Source organism: Paralichthys olivaceus, chromosome 17 (assembly GCF_024713975.1).
Source record: "Paralichthys olivaceus isolate ysfri-2021 chromosome 17, ASM2471397v2, whole genome shotgun sequence".
NCBI classification, from domain to species: domain Eukaryota; kingdom Metazoa; phylum Chordata; class Actinopteri; order Pleuronectiformes; family Paralichthyidae; genus Paralichthys; species Paralichthys olivaceus.
The window spans coordinates 8,727,876-8,747,001 of NC_091109.1; the positions used below are offsets into that span (position 1 = coordinate 8,727,876).

At 42.0% G+C, this 19,126-nt stretch overlaps 2 protein-coding genes across 2 annotated transcripts; one reads left to right on the forward strand and one right to left on the reverse strand.

Moving 5' to 3' along the window:
* Positions 1–5,624: 5,624 nt before the first annotated feature.
* Positions 5,625–8,590, forward strand: ppp1r17 (protein phosphatase 1 regulatory subunit 17). The gene is made up of 4 exons (XM_020087393.2): positions 5,625–5,743; positions 6,344–6,432; positions 6,953–7,099; positions 8,231–8,590. The coding sequence occupies exons 2-4, from the start codon at positions 6,363–6,365 to the stop codon at positions 8,299–8,301; spliced, it is 288 nt and encodes a 95-aa protein (XP_019942952.2). The 5' UTR covers positions 5,625–5,743; positions 6,344–6,362; the 3' UTR covers positions 8,302–8,590.
* Positions 8,591–9,036: 446 nt separating this feature from the next.
* Positions 9,037–18,121, reverse strand: pck2 (phosphoenolpyruvate carboxykinase 2 (mitochondrial)). The gene is made up of 11 exons (XM_020087591.2): positions 17,733–18,121; positions 13,950–14,162; positions 13,645–13,829; positions 12,956–13,026; positions 12,679–12,814; positions 12,398–12,585; positions 12,144–12,306; positions 11,836–12,051; positions 11,365–11,502; positions 10,712–10,807; positions 9,037–10,510 (listed from the first exon to the last, which is right to left on the reverse strand). Exons 1-11 carry the CDS (start codon positions 17,762–17,764, stop codon positions 10,044–10,046), a joined length of 1,905 nt encoding a protein of 634 aa, XP_019943150.1. The 5' UTR covers positions 17,765–18,121; the 3' UTR covers positions 9,037–10,043.
* Between the last annotated feature and the right edge of the window lie 1,005 nt (positions 18,122–19,126).

A 19,126-nucleotide genomic window follows, 5' to 3' on the forward strand; every position in this document is an offset into this window, starting at 1 on the left:
ACACCCTTTTCTCTCTCTTTTCAATCGGACACAGATAATTCCTCACATCTATCCCTTTCTGTTCTGGACTCCTTGAAGTTTAACGATGGTTATCCCACACTGTCCCACCGTTCTCATAATACTTTCATTCCAGTTTGTCTTTCTGCTCTATCCTCACAATCACATCTACATTCAGATCTGATAGATTCAGCTCCTGGAATTAAATCAGACCTAAGAGAGCAGTCCATCCTCCGACAGGGCCAATCATGTTCCCATGATGACCACACAGACTTTATTCCATCCTCTACTGTCCAAGATGTTATTTATGCAATGATGGATCAGCTCTCTTTGGACACAGAAGGCAGCTGTCAGAGAAGGAGCAAGGAAGAGGGTGAGACGCATGTTGACACTGTGCAGAATCAAGATACTGCAGATAAAGAGAGTTCTGCAGATCTGACAGAAGGTTTTGGATTAGCCTCTGAGAAAGTATGTAACCAAACAGAAATGGATCCACAGGTCCACCCCTATAGTCTGTGTGATGAGTTTTCATCTGAAACCAAACAGGAAGAGTTAAGTGGAGAAATCAGTGGCACAGAAAGTGAATCACAGAGACGTTATTCAGTCTCAAACAAATGTCCAGAATTACACAGAAGAACTGAAGTGGAACCAAAGGATCCAATCAAAACTGAGAGCTTAGATCTGGTGTTTGAAACCTCTGTAGACAGCTTGGAGGGTGAAACTGTGGATGTGGATGCTTTTTTTCAGCAGCTTGAAACTGAAGGGCGGGTCTATTGGGCAGAACCCATCCAGGTTTGGAATCCAACCAATGAGCTCAACGAGTCAAGCAGCTCTGAAGCATCAGCTGGATCTCCTGAGAATTCCTTGTGGCATATCGACTCAACTGCTCTGGATTCAACTTCTTCCACAGTCAAAACTTTATCTTTACCTTTGTTATCCTCAGCAACAACAAGCACTGACCAGAACTCAATACAAACAACTGCGTCCTCAGATACACCCCCCTCCATGGCTGTAGCTCCATTCGTATCCTTGCCTGCAAACTCAGACCTCAAGCTATCAAGCCGCTCGGTGTCTGTTCAGATGTCTTCATCTCTGTCTTCTCATATTGTCCAGAGGAAGGATGTTCCATATGTCGATGACTCTAAATGCACCTCTCCTCTCCCAAATGTTTTCCCTTTGGACACATCTAACCCATTTCGTGCTGTCCAGATATGGACGGACGTGCAAATTCAACGAAACATCCAGAAGTTATCATGTGATACAGACTCACGTGAGGTGACCATGCCCATGAAGGCCTCAGAAATGACACAAAGATCTACATTGACCTTCTCTTCATCTCAATCGTTCCCTCTGATGTCTACAGACTCTCAGTCATTTGACATTTCCCCTGGGATGACTAAATATTACCGGACTGCATCAGCCTCTGTGGATACAGGACTGGAGGAGGTGGACAGGGATGGAAATACACATACGGAGAATCTTTGGGAGGGCAATCCATCCGTCACCATGGCATGCTGCTGCTCCTATGACCATCACTGTACCTGCTGTACTCAGAAACAGCACAGCCCTGTGAGTAATGACACACCCTGTTGAGATTTGAGTATTAAAGTGTTCTGTCAGGTTTCAATTTACATTACATTGAAATGTTTGCAGCTCTGCAAGATGTGATGTTGTGGTCATAAGATTATGATATATATTGTCTGCAGCTTAGCAGTGGCTTTGTCTTGTTTTGAATATAAGAAGACCCAAATTTCAGAAAGTGAAAAAAACTACTTAAAGCAGACGGGCAGGTGATGAAAACAAACAAGGATGTGGAAGAGCAATGACTTTTCCTTAAAGAAGAACATGTTTGTTCCTTCAACTCAATTCAAAAATGGTGCCAGGTCTTCAGGGCACAGGCGAAACATGTCAAAATAATACAGAATTCAAAAACTCAAAGTTTAATCAATTGAAAATAAGTCCAAACTGTAAATTTAATATATTCATTCAAAATCAAGATAATGCAAAAATTCCACACAAGCATTTAAATTCCTGACTCATATCATATATATGAGCTACAATCAAATGTCATACTTGTACTAATGGCAAGAGAAGAATGTGTAAACGAGAAAAGCATTCAGCTGTCACCAACCTTCCTTTATGTTGACAATATTAGAAAATATGACATATTCGGTTGTGGGAGAACTGGGCAGAGACCGGAGTGTGGTTGGGGAAAGTTTTAATAATGGTTCTGGGAGGAATGTGTCATAACAAAGAGCTTCGCTCGCTGATTAATGTCTGTATGACACACAACGTTTCTGTGAGCGTCTGTTGCTTCAGATTTAATACTGAGGCACCAATTAAAACACAAATGAACAACTAAGCCCATACTCATCCCTTTTGGTCAGTGATTCTGCTTTTTTTGACCAGAGCTGTTGAGTTTTGCATTGACCAATGGCAGAAACAGGAGCGAGCCATGAAGTGTCCATCCTCTAGTGAGTCACGATGTTTGGACTTAAATACAAACAGTATATTTCTGGGCACATTACCATAGTTCTTGAGATGGAGCCCTTTTCAGAGCCGACACCTCATTAACACATGAATGTCTCATTTGCCTGTGGAGCTTGTGAAGCTCTCTCCTCGTCTTCTACACTCAGTTTTTGTGTTTTTCTCTGAATTCACTGTTACACAGCAACATCTGACAAATGACACTCACATTAAATTTACATGAAAATACATACAAAAACAAAGGCTTTCTTTATTTCAACATATCGCTATGCTTTAATTGTTTCCTCAAAATGTTTTTCCTCAAAATCCATTCTGTGCTACAACCTGTGACTGTGACTTATCATATTCTAAGCATGAAAATATATGTCTTTATGTAGAAAATGTTGGAAAAGCCATCTGAAAACACTTAATGGTGAAATACTTGAAAGATTAAGGTGAATGGAATCAAAATGTGATCACTTTACATTTGATGGAACAACAAAATAGAGATAAAAAGCCAAAGGTGATTTTCTGAAAATGTTTTATCACTAGATAACTCATGTGCATGTCCTCCACAGTTCTCTCTGGATGATTTGGAGGAGATGATGCTGTGTCTGCAGCGCTTTCGCTCTGTGCACAGCAACATGGAGGAGCAGCTTTCTGAGGACCAGGCCTCAGTTTACGGCACTGTCTCTGACCAGGACAGGTACTCTATAGTTCATATACAGTTTATATTCAGTAGGACACTTACATGTGCAGGCTGTTGTCCATAATGCTTTATTTATCACTTGTTGGGCCACAGATGTTCTGTTTGGGACAGATGTGCACTTAAGTCAAAGATATTAGCAAGAGGATGTATGGCATCATATAATAAATCATACGATTATGGTGTTGTTTAATGAAGTGAACCTGGTCTGTGTACGTGCGTGCATGTGTGTGTGTGGACAGGGAGAAGATTCAGGACCTGGAGGTTCTGAGACGAGCAGTGGAGCAGGAAGCTGCAGAGCTGGAAACGCATTTGAATCAACTCACCCATCACTATGACGACAGCTTAAAAAAGGTAACACACTGGATTTGACCACAGACACACACACACACACACACACACCTACCTGAACCAGTTGGCCATGTTGAACCTTTCGGTGTGTAGCATGTTCTCCTGTCCTGTTTTTTTGAGTTCTCCCTTAATAAATGTTTCTGTCATTAACAAGATTATTTTTCTTTACCCAGTCACCTGAATGTTTCGGACAGTTTCTCTTTGTGTGAGCACATCTGACTCAGACAATCAACTCCTGTGTTCTTTATATGTGAAAGGCAAACTCTGGAAAATGCCTAGACCCTATTTTCCTGAAGTTTATGTCTGAAAACAGCTTAATTTTCTTTTTACTAATGATCTGTTTTACCACTTTTGTGTCACATGAACGTTTCCTAATTCTCCCTTGTCTTTAAGTAGAAGATGCAAAGACTCCTGGATGAGCAGTCTCTCCTGTGCTCTCAACTCTTTCTACCTGGAGCAGTACGCACATCATCAGGCCTCAGCCCCAACAGGACGGTTTCCACTCAGTGCTGTCTGCTGCCCTGGACCTCAGCTGATGTGGAGAGCGACCACATCTCCTCCTGGAGCACGTGGAACGAGAACTCGCCCAGACAGTCTCCCTCTGGATCAGAGAGTAGCTGCAAGGACCTGGGCTGTTTCTCTGAACCGATGTAGTTTGATGTTGAACTCACTAATGTAGGACTGATAGAGAATCAAGTTCATGTGAGGCAGAAGCAACTGAAAAATAGAACTAATGACCAATGTGTGCCAGGGCTCCTGTATGTTTAATAAAGTCATAGACTGTATATAACGATGGACGATGCACTTCCACTTCCTCCCACAATCCAGAAATATGGCCAAAATATCCATCAATCGAATGCTGCCATCTTGCAAAGTATGAATTTTGCGGTTTCGAGGGCCCGAGGTCCAATATATGTGATCGACCAATCATGACTCAGTCTCAGTCTCTGTCAATCATGAAATTTCACCTAATTTCTAAAGCATTAAATCACAAACTGAAAACAAACACCAGTTTGATAAAAACGACCAAAATGACAGAAACCAACTCTGACTTTTTAGCTTGGTCCATGTCCCATCTATTTACATGGAGGAGGTGGGATTTATCACATGTTCTGTTGCGATTGAGACACTGAGGGCAGTCATGTTGTCAATTTTTGTATATAGTCCATCTAATAAATAAACACAATAACTTTTATTTTGAATCATTTAGAGCTTAATTATGCTTTATGTATGGACAGACGTGTCTTTTGGGTAAAATAATCCTAGGACCTCAAACCAGAAACAAAAGAAATTGTAATGACATAGACGAGGGTGTTTGTCAATAATCAAAATACTCATGTCAGAGGTTAAAATATGTAAATATAAATGTAATATATATTATTACACACTCTGCATCTGCACATTGAATGCACTGTACTTAATGTGAATAATGCCACTACAAATAACCCACTAAACAACAGTTTATTATTTGAAACCTCTGCGTCTTTGTTTAATTGTCTAAAACACATCAATGATGTCATGGTGCAGACGAGGTTTGGGAACAAAAGCTGTGGTGAAGAACAGCACACACTTCAAAGTGAAGGATGCCGTATCAATTACTAGAGAGCAGTCGTTCAGCAAGACTTCAAAAGGCGGGGGTGTGTGTGGAGCGTCACAAGGGTTTTATTTGTAGGAAACTGCTCACGTAACTCACCTGCTATAGAGAGAACGTGACGACAGCTGATCTGTTGCTCCTGTTCTGTTCCACATGCTACAAAATGAATTGTTCTCAATGACACTAGAAATAAAACTTAGACAGAGAGGGAGGAGCAGTGGTTACACAACACACTGCTTCATCTAGAACAATATACTTTGTTTTGTACAAAACTTCCTTTTGAGTCAGAAATAGAAAACTTTAAAGATATATGAAATCACTTCTGTGCAGAGGACATTCAAGTATTTGTCAATTTCAACCCTAAAAAATATCAAAACCTTTATTTTACTTACTAGATACTTAGGTACTATTAAGATTACTGTAAATTTTGCATGAATGTATTCTTCATCCCTGCTGACAAAAGGACATGAGACATCTCTTGATATTCAGCTGCTCCTCTACAGGGAGGAGGAGGGGAGGGTCTTTGTAGCAGATGATGGGTGCAGATGGGAGAGGATGCTCCTCCTCCAACCTTCATAACCCCGAGTCACACTGCTCCCGTCTGTCTGGGTCACACTGCTGAGACTGAGGTAGGAAAACAACATGCTCTGATTCTTTATGTGTTTTAATGGTTTCTGTCTTTATTTTACTTTGATGAACTCATGTATTATTCTTTCTGTTGTCTTTTTCTTTGCTTCTGTCTGCAGTCACTTTTGTTTATATGGTTTTTACTCCTGGTTTTCTTCAGTGTCACTATAATGTCAGTTGTCATTTTAGTCTAATGGAAAATTAAATACAACTAACAATAAAATACCGACTAGACAAAAATTAGGAACCTTCTCCTTTGGATTGTGTGTGTGTGTGTGTGTTACAGGGCCTTGTCTTCCTCATAGGGACAAAAAGCAAGTCCCTTTAACGTAAATCATTAAATTTGGAGACATGTTAAATGGTTAAGGTTTGCAGTACTTCAAGTCAAGTCTCTTCCGAATATGAATATACGTCTGTCTATACAATGTCCATCTCTGTGTGTATATGTTGAACCAAACACATGGAGGTGTCTTTTTCTTTGTCTCCTATCTCCTATCTACACGATATTCCTCTGTCCAACCCGCACGCTTTTACTTCCTCTCCATCTCACAGCTGTGTGTGTGTGTGTGTGCGCGTGTGTGTGTGTTATGTGATCTGTGCAGAAAGCCCAGAGGACCTGAGATGACGACTAGCTGTATGAGGTCAACCCTGGAACCTGAACATCGACTGATGACACAGGACAGCAAACAATGTGAGCACGGACAGATAATAATAACAACAATAATAATAATAGTAAGCACATTTGTATTAATATATAAATATCATACTGACTGGAGGTACAGTGGAAAAAACAAGAATATGGAGAACAAGTGACAGTAAAAGTCAGGAGATTGAGAGTAAAGGAGTAAAGGAGAGATAAATGATGGATGATTATACATTTGTAAATGTTGTATATCTACAAGGTTCAGTTCTGGGAAACAAACACAACTTCCTTTGATAATGGATGAATTAAAAAGCATCAGATAATCTCTGTGTTTCAAAACCAAAATGGAACACTGAGTTGGAAGTGGGAGATGTTGCAGATGCATCCTGAACATCTGTTCTTACTCTATATATTTAGAATTAATTAAATAATCACCACCTGTGGCTGCAGAGGGCGCTGTTGCCCAGTAAAGGTTGCATAGTGTTGCTTTAATGTCCTTTCACCAATACAAATCTATCTGTACTGTGTTGAATTTGACTAAGTAATGCTTTGTTGTCCTGTGTGACAGACCAGGGGGCGCTGGAGAGCTCGGTGGACAGGAAGGATGATGAAGACAAGGACGAGGCTCACTGTGCAGAGAATCAGGAGGAAGACCAGCTGAAGAAACCTCGCAGAAAGGACACACCTGTCCTCAACTCTCCTCCGCATATACCAGGTCATGATGAACACACACACACACACACACACACATGCACACATAAAGACACACAAGGCTTCACCTTGATTTCCTGCAAACCAAAGCAAAAGGGTGTATGGGTAATGATGGTGGCCTGCTGTTCACGCCTTTGACTATTCATGTGATGCCAGCAAGGTTTACTTCAGCTTCCTGTTCTGAAAGTGGAGGCATTCTATCAGGGGGAGAATGTGTTTGGTGGATACTCTGTGCAAAGCAGAATGGTGGTGGACTTGAGCGTCATTTCCCCTCCCTCCTTATCAATAGTCTGGGGTTACGTTGGCCCTTGGGGTCTTTGTGTTTCAGCCAGTGTGGAAAGTCAATGGGAGAGCAGACGTGTGGAACATATGGCGTCAGAAGGCTGATCTCAGTTTAGGTGACAAGTTACTGAGCAGGTCCAGGCTGAATAAAGGACTGGAAATACCGATCCTTCAGATTTGTTGTTCACCTTGTTTTATCAGCCGTGGCACTTTCTTGGAGGATTCAGTCTTTATCATTTCATGTTGAGCCTGTCGATATGTTTGAAAAGGGCTCTGTGTAAATCACACAGCTTAGTGAAATAAATAAAAAATTCAACAAAAAAAATAAATATATATATTACAAATGACAGTATATTTTATGATGTATGTGATTAAATGTGTCAATGTCTTCTATTAAATCAGCTTTTTGAAACGTTCTTTAGATAAAAGCAATCCAAATAAAATGTATTCTAATTATTGTATTACATTACATTTCCTTGTAAGATCAAGAACTGAAGTAGGCTCTGTCACATTTCTTTAATTTGAATAAGGTGGTTGCTGCCCTTTAGTGGCCAAACCCAAGTGCATTTTGTACACTGTGGTGAATGAAGGCTTTGGCTACAAACCTGCAAACTGGATTTAATCAATTTAACTCCACTGTTTATTAAATCTCAAGTTCCCTTCATTGTTATTATTCCTACAGTATTCCATCAGGGAACAGGTGACTTGAAGGGCACTGTTGTAAAAGGGTGACCTGATTGGTCTTTATAACAGCTTAAGTTGTATTTATATCATTGCCCCTGATGTTGCATTCAAACATTCCAGTGGTCCCTCGCTTCGACACTGACCACCTGTGTTTTCCTCCCCTCTATAGGAGTGAGACTGATGAAGAAGGAGAAGCACGTGGTCCACTTGGAGGATGCGGAGAAGGATGTGACAAATTAACTGTTCTTGTTTTGTCAGTAAATTGTTTATGTTTACAGTCTCATTTCATTTTGCTTTGACCAAAAAAAGCAATTTTTTCTGCTCTTTTTTTCTCCTCCTCTCACTGAGACGGGGAGGAGAAAATGCTGTATAATGATGATGACATCTTTGAGACATATCATGAATGTACAACTACACTGGGGTTCAGGTAACATCTCATGTTCAACAGTCTTTAAGAAGTATATGTGCAAAAAAATAAAAGTATTCTTGATCCCTGCTGATAATTACAAATAAAACATTTACACAACTGCAGATCTCTCTCTCCTGCTAAACCATGACCACTTCATGATTAACAATAATCTCACCTGGACCTCAGAAATGACAATTAGCCTGATTAGGGCTTGTAACTTGAATCAAAGACTGTTATTCTCAGCTTTTGTATCTGAAGTTTGCAGATCATTTGTGTGCTGAGCTCACACAGCAGATGTTGTGTGATTACTAAAAAGAAGAACTTATCTGTACTAATGACCAGAAAGAAGCAAACTGAAGTTTCAATGAGCGTGAAAATGAATGAGACCCGCAGCAGGTCTGCACAAATCATCAGAGTACTTTAATTGAACATAGAAAAGTAATTTGTCTGATATTCAGTCCGATTTTTTTCTGACTCAGAATATTAATAGCACATGGTCATCTATCACTGGATCAGATTTTCTTACACATTTTCACTCACAGAAAAAATGAATAGGAGACGTCATCTGCATGTGTGAACATATTTATTCATTGCACTGTAAAGAACCTCGGCATACACCTTCAACAAATATCACTCTCAGTTGCATTTATTGGTCCAACATTTCACATGTCATCCGGAATCAAACACTTTAATCATTAAACATTACAAAAGTGGCCAAATGAATGATGCATAGTAAATATCAGCCCATTGGAAATATGCTGAGCAGCTAATGAACTTCTGATATGTTTTTCCCCCTCAATTTAAAATTAAGGACATTTTAAAGCATTTAAAACCTATGTGATAAAAATGTTTCTACTATTTGGTCAAAATTTGGCCTAAAAAGATGTTTGTGCTTTAGCCTGTAAACATTAGCAGCCTGGAATATATTGTTAAGTCTAAATAAGGCACAAGTGGGCCATGATGACTGCGCTCCAGTACGGCGACAGATTGTGTGTGTGAATGGAGGGAGGGATATTAGCTCCTCTGACCTTCGGAAATAAAATCACTCATGTCGAGTCAGACCTCCCTGCCACCACAGACCTAGCACCAGTCTCTTAGTGTGGCGTAAATATTGCATTGTAGATTAACTCCCCCCCCCCCAAATTCATTCCTAACTGATTTCTCTCCCCGACAAGAAGAGTCACTGACTGTGTTTTTCAAACACAGAGAAATGTAAATACTGGCCTGAGTGTTGTTCTTTCTAAGAGTACCTTCATTGTCAACCAGTGACTAAACAAGTCTACCTTTAAAGTCCTAAGTCAAGAAAGAGGTATGACGATGGGCTGCCATGTTTTTCAGCTTTTCAGCTTCAGTCCTACGTTGTAAAAATGTCTTATCTTTTAGTTGAGCACGTCAAACAAATTCTTAATTAATGTTTATATGCATCAAACCAGAGCTAGTTTGCCGAGCTAACCTTGTTCACAGCTTCATTCTCTGTGTGTGTATAAACCCAGGCAGTGACTCTGATCGCACCATTATGATGTGATCCTGTGTCACCAGGGACGACCGCCTCGTTTGTGTCGTCACGATGGTTTTACTTGTGCACCCTGTCCTCCAGTGCCTTCAGCTCAGCCCCAATCTGAGCCGGCAGATCAGCTCCAACCTGCTGCGTGAAGTATGATCTCAGCTCTTTGGTCTCATTCTGCCAGAAGGCCTTGGGCACATCAAACAGGGCTCCCATATCGACGCTGCCGCCCAGGCCGTCAGTGTTGATGGCGCCATCTACTGGCAGCCAGCCGATGATGCTCTTCTTGGCCGCCTCGTCCTCTCTCTCCCGGCTGCAGCGCTTGAAGATCCACTCCAACACGCGGGCATTCTCGCCAAAGCCGGGCCAGAGGAAGGCACCGCTGGGGTTCTTTCTGAACCAGTTGACGTGGAAGATCTTGGGCAGATGAGTGGGGGCTTTGCGGCTCTGCATGCTCAGCCAGTGAGCGAGGTAGTCGCCAAAGTTGTAGCCAAAGAATGGTCGCATGGCGAAGGGGTCGTGCATAATAACTTTACCTGAAGGAAAACATAGAACGCCTTATAATTCTGATCAAGAATTAAATTTAGTAATGGTTAGAACCAACTTCCTTATCATCCCATTATCTTCACTTTGTCATACAAGTGATTTCTACAATACAATTAATTATTTAAAAACAAACCATAAAAAACAAGCCTTTTTACATTTACAAGAATTAATAAAGGTGTGTGAGTCTGTACCTTTATGTTCAGCAGCAGCCGTGGCCTCAGACCTCATCGCGGCTCCAACAAAGACGCCATGTTGCCAGTTGAAAGACTCGTAGACCAGAGGGACTCCTACACAAGCAAACATTATATCAATACACTGCTACTAAAAATTTAATAAATTGCTAAGAAAAAAATACAGTCAGGAAGGACTCAATGTTGTAATTTCACTGTACTGACAAAATATAATATTTTATATGATAACTATAGGTATCAGGTATTCACGATGTAAAATAAAGGAATTCATTCTGACATTACAATGAAAATGAGGATCATAAATAATACTCCAGCTTGTTTGCATCTCTTCAACATCTACATCTCTTCAACTTAAAGAGTTCATGGTCATGTTGTTTTTTTAAGAAAACATTAATATTTCTAAATTATAGACAGCTGTCATTACATTTACTGTTCTAATTGTAGTTCTCTCATTAACTACAATATCTTTACTGTGACTTCAACACTGCCTATTTGCTGGTCACGACTAATTCATGTTGAATGAATGTCTCTACCCCTCTTTTTCCCCACACTAACAATCTGAATTTCAAGTGTCACGGTGAAACAAAGGCACAAAGCAAAAATGTCATTGTTAAAAGTGATAAATAAAACAAGTATAAAGAAGTAGTGCTAACCTTCTGGTCTCCTGCCTCCAAAGATAATGGCATCAATGGGGACCCCCTCCTCGCTCTCCCACTGGGGGTCGATGATGGGACACTGAGCCGCTGGGGCGCAGAAGCGGGAGTTGGGGTGGGAACAAAGAGTCGAACTTCCTGTTTACAAAGAGGAAATTAAGAGTTTGGGGTAAGTTGTTGACAATATTTTATTACACCGACAGTACATGTGAATACCATGGTGTTAACTCTGTCAGATCCTCACCGCAAACCAAAAAACGCTAACAATTTTATTGTTAAGTTAATGAGATAGTCTGCCCTTTAAGAAAGACTGATTCCTACTCCTGCCGCTTTAAATGAAGCAGATCCATTTTCTTTGGTCTGCAGATAAGTCTATTAATAATCACATGTGGTGGAAGGATATCTCTGTCAGTAAAGCTGCACTACAACCAGGACACTTAAACTTAATGACCTCCCTCTAACTGATAATACCTTGCTTCCAGGTTTTGCCGTGCCAGTCTGTGAGTGTGACGCCGGGGGCAGGTGGGGCAAGTCCTTCCCACCACACTCCTCCATCGCTGGTCTCACCGACGTTGGTGAACACTGTGTTTTTGGCGATGGTGGCCATGGCGTAGGGGTTGGTCTTGTCCGAGGTGCCAGGGGCCACGCCGAAGAAACCGTTCTCTGGGTTGATGGCCCTCAGTTTACCTGCAATGATTACAGATGGTTCATGGGAGTGACACTTAAGATTTAATATATTTTTGAATATGGAGCAACAGAGCGAGTCCCCTCCTTCTCACCTTGGCTGTCAAACTTCATCCACGCAATGTCGTCTCCCACACACTCGACCTTCCAGCCTGGCAAAGATGGTTTCATCATGGCCAAGTTGGTTTTACCGCAGGCGCTGGGGAAGGCCGCCGCTACGTACCGCTTTACTCCCTGGGGGTTGGTGATACCCAGGATCTGAAGTGGATGGAGCGAGAATAAAAACATTTAATGGAATGCAATCCCTCAAAAGCACAGAAAGAGCAGCAGTTCCATCCTTCATCCTCACCAGCATGTGCTCTGCAAGCCAGCCCTCGTCCTTGGCAATGCGGGAAGCAATGCGGAGGGCGAAGCACTTCTTTCCCAAGAGAGAGTTTCCTCCATAGCCACTGCCGAAGGACATAATCTGCCTGGTGTCCGGCAGGTGAGATATCAGCACCTTCTCTGGGTTACAGGGCCACGAGTTGACCAGAGGGGCTGGAACAGGAAGAAAGGAAGAAAGGAGAACTTGAGGAATCGTATTAAGTTGAAAAAGGACTAGAACTTGTTTCTGGCTCTTGAAATTTGTACCTTTGAGTGGTAAAGGTCGTCCTAGAGAGTGCTGGCAGCGGACAAACTCCACTCCTTCTGCCAATTTGTTCAGGACTGGTGTCCCCATGCGTGTCATGATCCCCATACTGGCCACGACGTACGGCGAGTCCGTCACCTTGAAGAAGTGGAAGTGAAGAAGAACGTTTACACCCTGGGATTTAACTGTAATCATCTATTAGAATATATATGATGAAGTACAGCAATGAAACAAAGCTTTGATTTGTATGAAGTCTTGAAAGGAGCACAGTCACTCTACCTGGACGCCATATTTACTCAGAGTGGAGCCAACAGGACCCATACTGAAGGGAATCACATACATGGTCCGACCTGCAGAGGGAAAGGAGAAGTTTACACAACAGAATACAGATTATCTTTGCACAACAAGACAAATTTCACGCTGTCCCACTGAGTTGGTGGTGACACAAAAGTATAAAAGAAAAGCAGCAATACACTAAGAAAGAAGTGAAGCCAGTCAAGAAATACTGTAAGAATTTGACAACTGCAAGTTTTACAGTCTGCTTTTGTCGTCTTGACTAGCGGCTTTCAACATCTTGAATTAAAGTGAACAAGATGCAGCTCCTGCATTCATAGAAAACTTAAGATTCACTTGTGTGCACGGCCTCTTTAATATTGGGGTTTATACGTCACTGCTGACTGGCCGACATTTCTAATGCACCCACCAAACGAGAGAAAGCGTACCGCGGAGCCCATTGCACCCTGTCTCTAGCAAACATGTTCAACTTGGAAAGTTGTGCCATTTCGAGCCACTGGGTGTGGTAACAGGTGGAACAGAGAATTCATCCAACCACACCCATGATTGGGGGAACTGAAAAATGCGCTTCTAATGTTCACAGCTTGTAAGTTAAAACATCACATTTTATTCTAGTTGGATAGTGTTTAAATTCAATGACCACACACAGTCAGATCAGCTATCCAACGACATACCTGCCATGCAGCCAGGGAATCTGTCCACTCTGGCTTTCTGCCAGTCCGACTCACACATCCAGCTGCCGAGCTGGCTCTTCACGCCATCAGCAGGGATGGGGATGGTGTCCCTCTGGTTCTTGGTCACGATCACAGTCTTGCTCTCCACTCGAGCAACGTCTTTTGGGTCTGTACGTGCCAACCAACTGAGGGACAGAGGGAAAAAAAATCATGGTGTGATGCAGAATAAATAAGAATACAATAGAATACATAAGACCTAAAAATCAACGTGCCCCTGATTCTGTACACTTGTGCAAAGCTCCTACCAGTTGTCATATTTGGAAAGCTTCTTGACCATCCCATCCTTCTCCAGACCTGCGAGGATGTTGGCCGTTTCCTCGGGTGTCCCTGTTACCACATGAACACCGGTGGGCTTACACTCCTCTGCCGCCCCCTTGACAAACTCAGCCACTGCCGGGGGCAGCGAGTTAAGTGAGGCCAGGGACCGAACTGTGACATTTGCCCCAACGCCACCCTGTCTGTGAAAAAAGGAGAAAGAAAGTTACGCTTTTGACTCTGAGGGAAAACGGTTTGTTGATGAGGTCATGACAAGCACAAGAGAAGCAGTTACTGTAAACGCACCCACATGTACAGTAAATACACACCCAAGAATATTATACAATTACAATCCCTGTAGCTGCCTCAAAACACAAAAACAACAGAGACACACCTATTAAACACATAACAATAATCATCAATTTAATCTTCTCTCCATTGTGTTGAGTTAGTTACTGTGGCCGAGACCATCAAACTAATTTCTCCTCATTCAGAGGGGCACTCGGGGGTGCATGGCATCTATTGTGTGTTAGCAGCACGATATTCACAAAAACATGCCATTGAGAGGGCCACTGCCATGGAATCTGATAAAACACAAGCCTGTGTGAGGGTGTGTGTGTTGTGTCTCGCCTCGACAATGCTCTGACAACGGAAAAATCAGTGTGTGTATGTGATCCTTTGTTCCTTTGTCTGTCTGTCTATGGGCAGTCTGGGTGAACTCAGATGACAGCTTCAGAAGAAAAAAAAAATGTGTGTGTGTGTGTATCCATCCATCCTGATTATATAATCATATATACACACACACTTTATTTTTCTTCTTCTTTATCATCAGATGACCTTAAATCAATCGTCCAATCAAGTGCAAGCATACACTTCCTGATTAGCTAGCACTGAGTGTGACATCATATGTGCAACGTGCACACACACACACACACACACACACACACACACACACACACACACACACACACACACACACACACACACACACACACACACACACACACACACACACACACACGGAAGATAACGTGTAACAGTCTAATACCAGGTTAAGGGTTCAAACTCATCTCCCTCTCTCTCACCGGGAGTTTAACCATTGACAAGGGAGCAGACTGTAGTTGTGTTTAAAATGCTGAATCAAAGTACATGGACAGACACTGGAAGTTAAATCATTTATTTTCTCTGACCAAATCTCATCTAATCTCTTATTCTGGAATTGTAGCTTGAGACGCAGTGCTTGTAAATTGCTCCCAATGTGTATGTTAGCAGCACTAACATTTGGTAACTAGCATTAAACACTGTGTCCAGCTGAGGCTGCAATAAAGAACATGAAGATCTGAAACATATAATCACAGCTCATCAGACAGTGGTTGAGATATTTAACTCAGAACAACAAATGTGGTGGTGCTCTAGAGCAAAGGTCGGGGGAGAGTTGTGTCTCTGCACCCATCAAACATGCTTCATTGATATTCATTGGAAGTGAGAGAACAGTAGAGTTACTGTATCACAGCTTCTTCTTCTTCTTTGTTCAGTTAATTGGAGGGTGGAAACCAACCTCAAGGAGCATTACCACCATCTACTGCTGTACTTCTCTTTCCCTTTTCATTACTTCACACCCCCCATGGGGATATTAACAGAACCAGCCTCCTTAAAATAAGCTCTACGGCCCTTAAATCCCATTCTGCTTCACACTAAATGAATTACCTATGCTTCCGATCATCCACACTGTCATGCAACAAGTTACTGTATCCATTAAACTCGTGCTGAACATTATCTCCAGTGTGACTGGGATTAAGAAAAAAGACGAGCTGGACTGAATTTGAATTGAATCAACTGTTAATTGTTAACTGGTTGGCTGAGGTTAGATCCACACTACAACATTTTCATTTGAAAACACATCAACTCTGTTGCGAACAAGCCTGGCATACGCACTACTCTGGAGTTTTAAAGCTACTTAAACCAAAAAGTTTGGAACTGCCGCTGGCATTGTTTTAGTTTAAAAACTCAGGGGCTGCGTTTTGGTCTGAATGAGCAGAAACAGAAATGTTTGGAAACTATGACGTGGACACTAACGACTGCTTCTGATTGGATCTGTTTGATCACAACGTAGCCTTCACTGATTCATTGGGCTCCTATCACATGACTCCCCTTCCGGAAGATAGCAACCAGCATTAGCCTCTGTTATCAGTGTAGAAGGCAACATGGATAAACAATAACGAACTTGATGACCGTGTTCTTTGCTAAAAGCTGTTGATGTTGGCATTTTACAACAATATAACTTATTACATGTTTAGGAGAGCAAAAATGTAGAAGTGTGGATGTAGCCATGTATCGAGCAGCGGCTGACTTGAGCGAGAAGCTGGAGGAAGAAGCAACAGGGTGGAGTTAACCCCTTTTCTTTCTTCTTTTAATCTTCTTTAGAAAACCTGAAATGCCTCTGGTGACCCCTGCAGTTATTCATCCCTGAAGCCTTTTCGTCTCTGTCTCCCCTTTTTCTCACCCCATCCCCCATACATGAGCACACACTTCCAAGAAAGCCTTTGAAATGGAACTTTTCTGCAGCACTGAAATGCGTTATAGCCAACTTCTATTTCTTAAAAGGAGACATTTTCTCTTTTGAAGAGGCTCCATGATCCAGAGGAGGAGACAATTAAGACGTCCATTCCCGACTGTCCCTTTGCTCCCTTAAACCTCCTCGTCAAACAGGTTTTCCCTCTACACACACCTCCGAGTGTGCAAGCCAATCCTCACACACCTCCGAGTGTGCAAGCCAATCCTCACACACCGCAGGTCGACACGCCTACACTGCCCCCCACCATCCTCCAGGGCCCTTATGGATCCTCGTCAATAGCCCCTTTAGGTGCAGAGTCTACACATGGAGCAGATACAAGCTGGAGTGCATGCACACGTGCTGCATGCATTCACCTCACAGAGCCAGTACAGGGGGAGGGGGAGTTACAGAATAAAGAAACACAGAAAACATGCTCAGGGGTATTCACACAAACAGGAGTGATGACTCCAGGCATTAATCTTTCTGGCAGAAGTCCAAACACAATGCACAGGAAAATCCTGACTGTAACTCACATGTCCCACCGTAGTGTCTGTCAGTCACACGTGGCTTTAATGAGTAAATAAAAGCACACACACTTAACTCACACTAATGCTTCTCATAGAAATAGGAGAAGGAGGAGGAGTTATGAGTGTGGTGGGTGCACTATTAAGATAACATACCCTTCTGCTTACGTGTAGTTTAATGTGAAGACAACTACATGTCTTTCTAATCGACTAAATTGTCAAAATAAAACCTTTAAAAAAGTTTCTCTTTCAAAATAAAAGCATGATAGATGAATTCTGGACTGCAGCCAAAAGTCACATGTTGTTCTTTCAGTGTCTGTATCTTATTTATCTATATATAGAAATTGACCTATGGTAGAAAGTGGATGTAATTCTGTGGTCAGCTCACAAAACATGAGAGAAACCAGTTTCCTCTTCGATGGGTTCATTTTAAACGATAACATTAAACATGCATACATGTCTGAAAAGTATTTGTGTTCTTTAAAGTTTAGAAATAAGACATTACAAACAATGCAGGTAAAAGCACATGGGGATATGTTTGATTGAATTACAGGTAAACAGATTGAGCTGCAGCATTAATAGGCTCTTAGCATTAGCTGGGGCTGCAGTGAGTGAGTTTTAAATGAAATAAAGTTCAGCTCACGAGGCTAATTCAGTTTAAGACACTGGAAGAGAAGAGAGTCAGAGTTACTCACCTCCGTATGACTCCCAGCAGAAGAGACGACATGATCGGTGCAAAAATCAAAACCAGAAACGAGCTTGTAAAAACCGGAGAGCGTGAAAAAGGCTCATGTGAGAGATGCAAACAGGGACAGTGTGCGTGTGTGTGTGTGTGTACTTTGCACTTTGTTCACAGTCAAACACCTGGATGAGCACACATCTGTTTACTGGTCCCTCCTCACACGGTCACCGGCTCTAGAACAACATATGCCCCCCGGTCCTCTGCTCCTCCACCGCCTCCGATGTTCCGTCATGTCGCTGTGGAACCGGCGGGCTGATGCAAGTTCCACCGGGAGGAGGAGGAGACCCAACCCGGAAACACGAGTACGACGGAAACCGCCTGTTGTTGCTCACATGAACACACACGCAGACACGTACACGTACACAAACACACGCACACACACACACACATGCACGCACGCACTTATCTGTAAACCTAATCTTAACTCTCAAACTGCACATTGGAAAAGTGAGGACCAGTCAGAATGTCCTCACTCTGTAGGGTCCCTGCTTAAAATGGTGCTCACAGACGTATACATACAGGAACACACACTCAGAGGAGAAAACTACACATGCTTTTACTTTTTCATTCTAGGAAAATATTTAATTTACTTGTCCTCACTTTCCTGTAGCTGGTTTTGTTATTCACTTTACTATCATTATGTGTTTTATGTTATCTATATATTTCTCACAAATTATATCTTCATTCATTATTTTACAATTTTCTTTCATCTGTCTTCTCTGGCCAAAATGTGGACATTGTTGTCTTCGCATCATTCCGTCTTGGCTCCCAGCCACACTAAGTTTCACTGCAATTCACATATTAGGACATGACTCACAAAGACCCAGGACTCCCAGTGAAACCAACAGCGGGGTGGGTCCGTCCTCTCAAGTAACCTCAACGACTCCTAAAGACCCAAAAGTTAAATACCTGGGACTCCCAGCAGTCAGTTAGAACTGGAGAAGCCTCTCTGATGAGAAGTGAAACTAAACTGAGTCCAGTCGACCTGTGTTTCGCATTCGGATACAAGATGGGAAAATCCGTCTCCCAGGTATATTAGCTTCATTGTAGTGTGAAGAAGTGGAGACGTGACGTCCATCTTTATAAATAGTGTATGGTTACATTTTAGGATCTCCACAGTGGGAGGTTGATGTTGCTTAACTGAAGCTCTACGTTAACTCATTTAATAAAAATATAATTTAACAAACTATATTTTATGTTTCAGAGTCCAACCTGAGATGAGCCCTGGTGACATCTCCAGGATTACATCATTTATTCATTTAATGGCCCTTTAATTTGTGCACTGAAACTACAGGATGGCTCCAATCTCTATCCTTACTTATTCTCAATGTTTATCTGTCTCATGAA

Bases quoted from the DNA above. Each gene is read 5' to 3' on its own strand.
- pck2 (XM_020087591.2), bottom strand. From the start codon at position 17,764: ATGTCGTCTCTTCTGCTGGGAGTCATACGGAG. The intron at 14,163-17,732 runs GTGAGTAACTCT...CTTTTTTCACAG, and splicing joins CTGCTGGGAGTCATACGGAG to ACAGGGTGGCGTTGGGGCAA. The intron at 12,815-12,955 runs GTAGAGTGACTG...CACTTCTTCAAG, and splicing joins TGAGTAAATATGGCGTCCAG to GTGACGGACTCGCCGTACGT.
- ppp1r17 (XM_020087393.2), top strand. From the start codon at position 6,363: ATGACGACTAGCTGTATGAGGTCAACCCTGGAACCTGAACATCGACTG. The intron at 6,433-6,952 runs GTGAGCACGGAC...CCTGTGTGACAG, and splicing joins GACACAGGACAGCAAACAAT to ACCAGGGGGCGCTGGAGAGC. The intron at 7,100-8,230 runs GTCATGATGAAC...TCCCCTCTATAG, and splicing joins CTCTCCTCCGCATATACCAG to GAGTGAGACTGATGAAGAAG.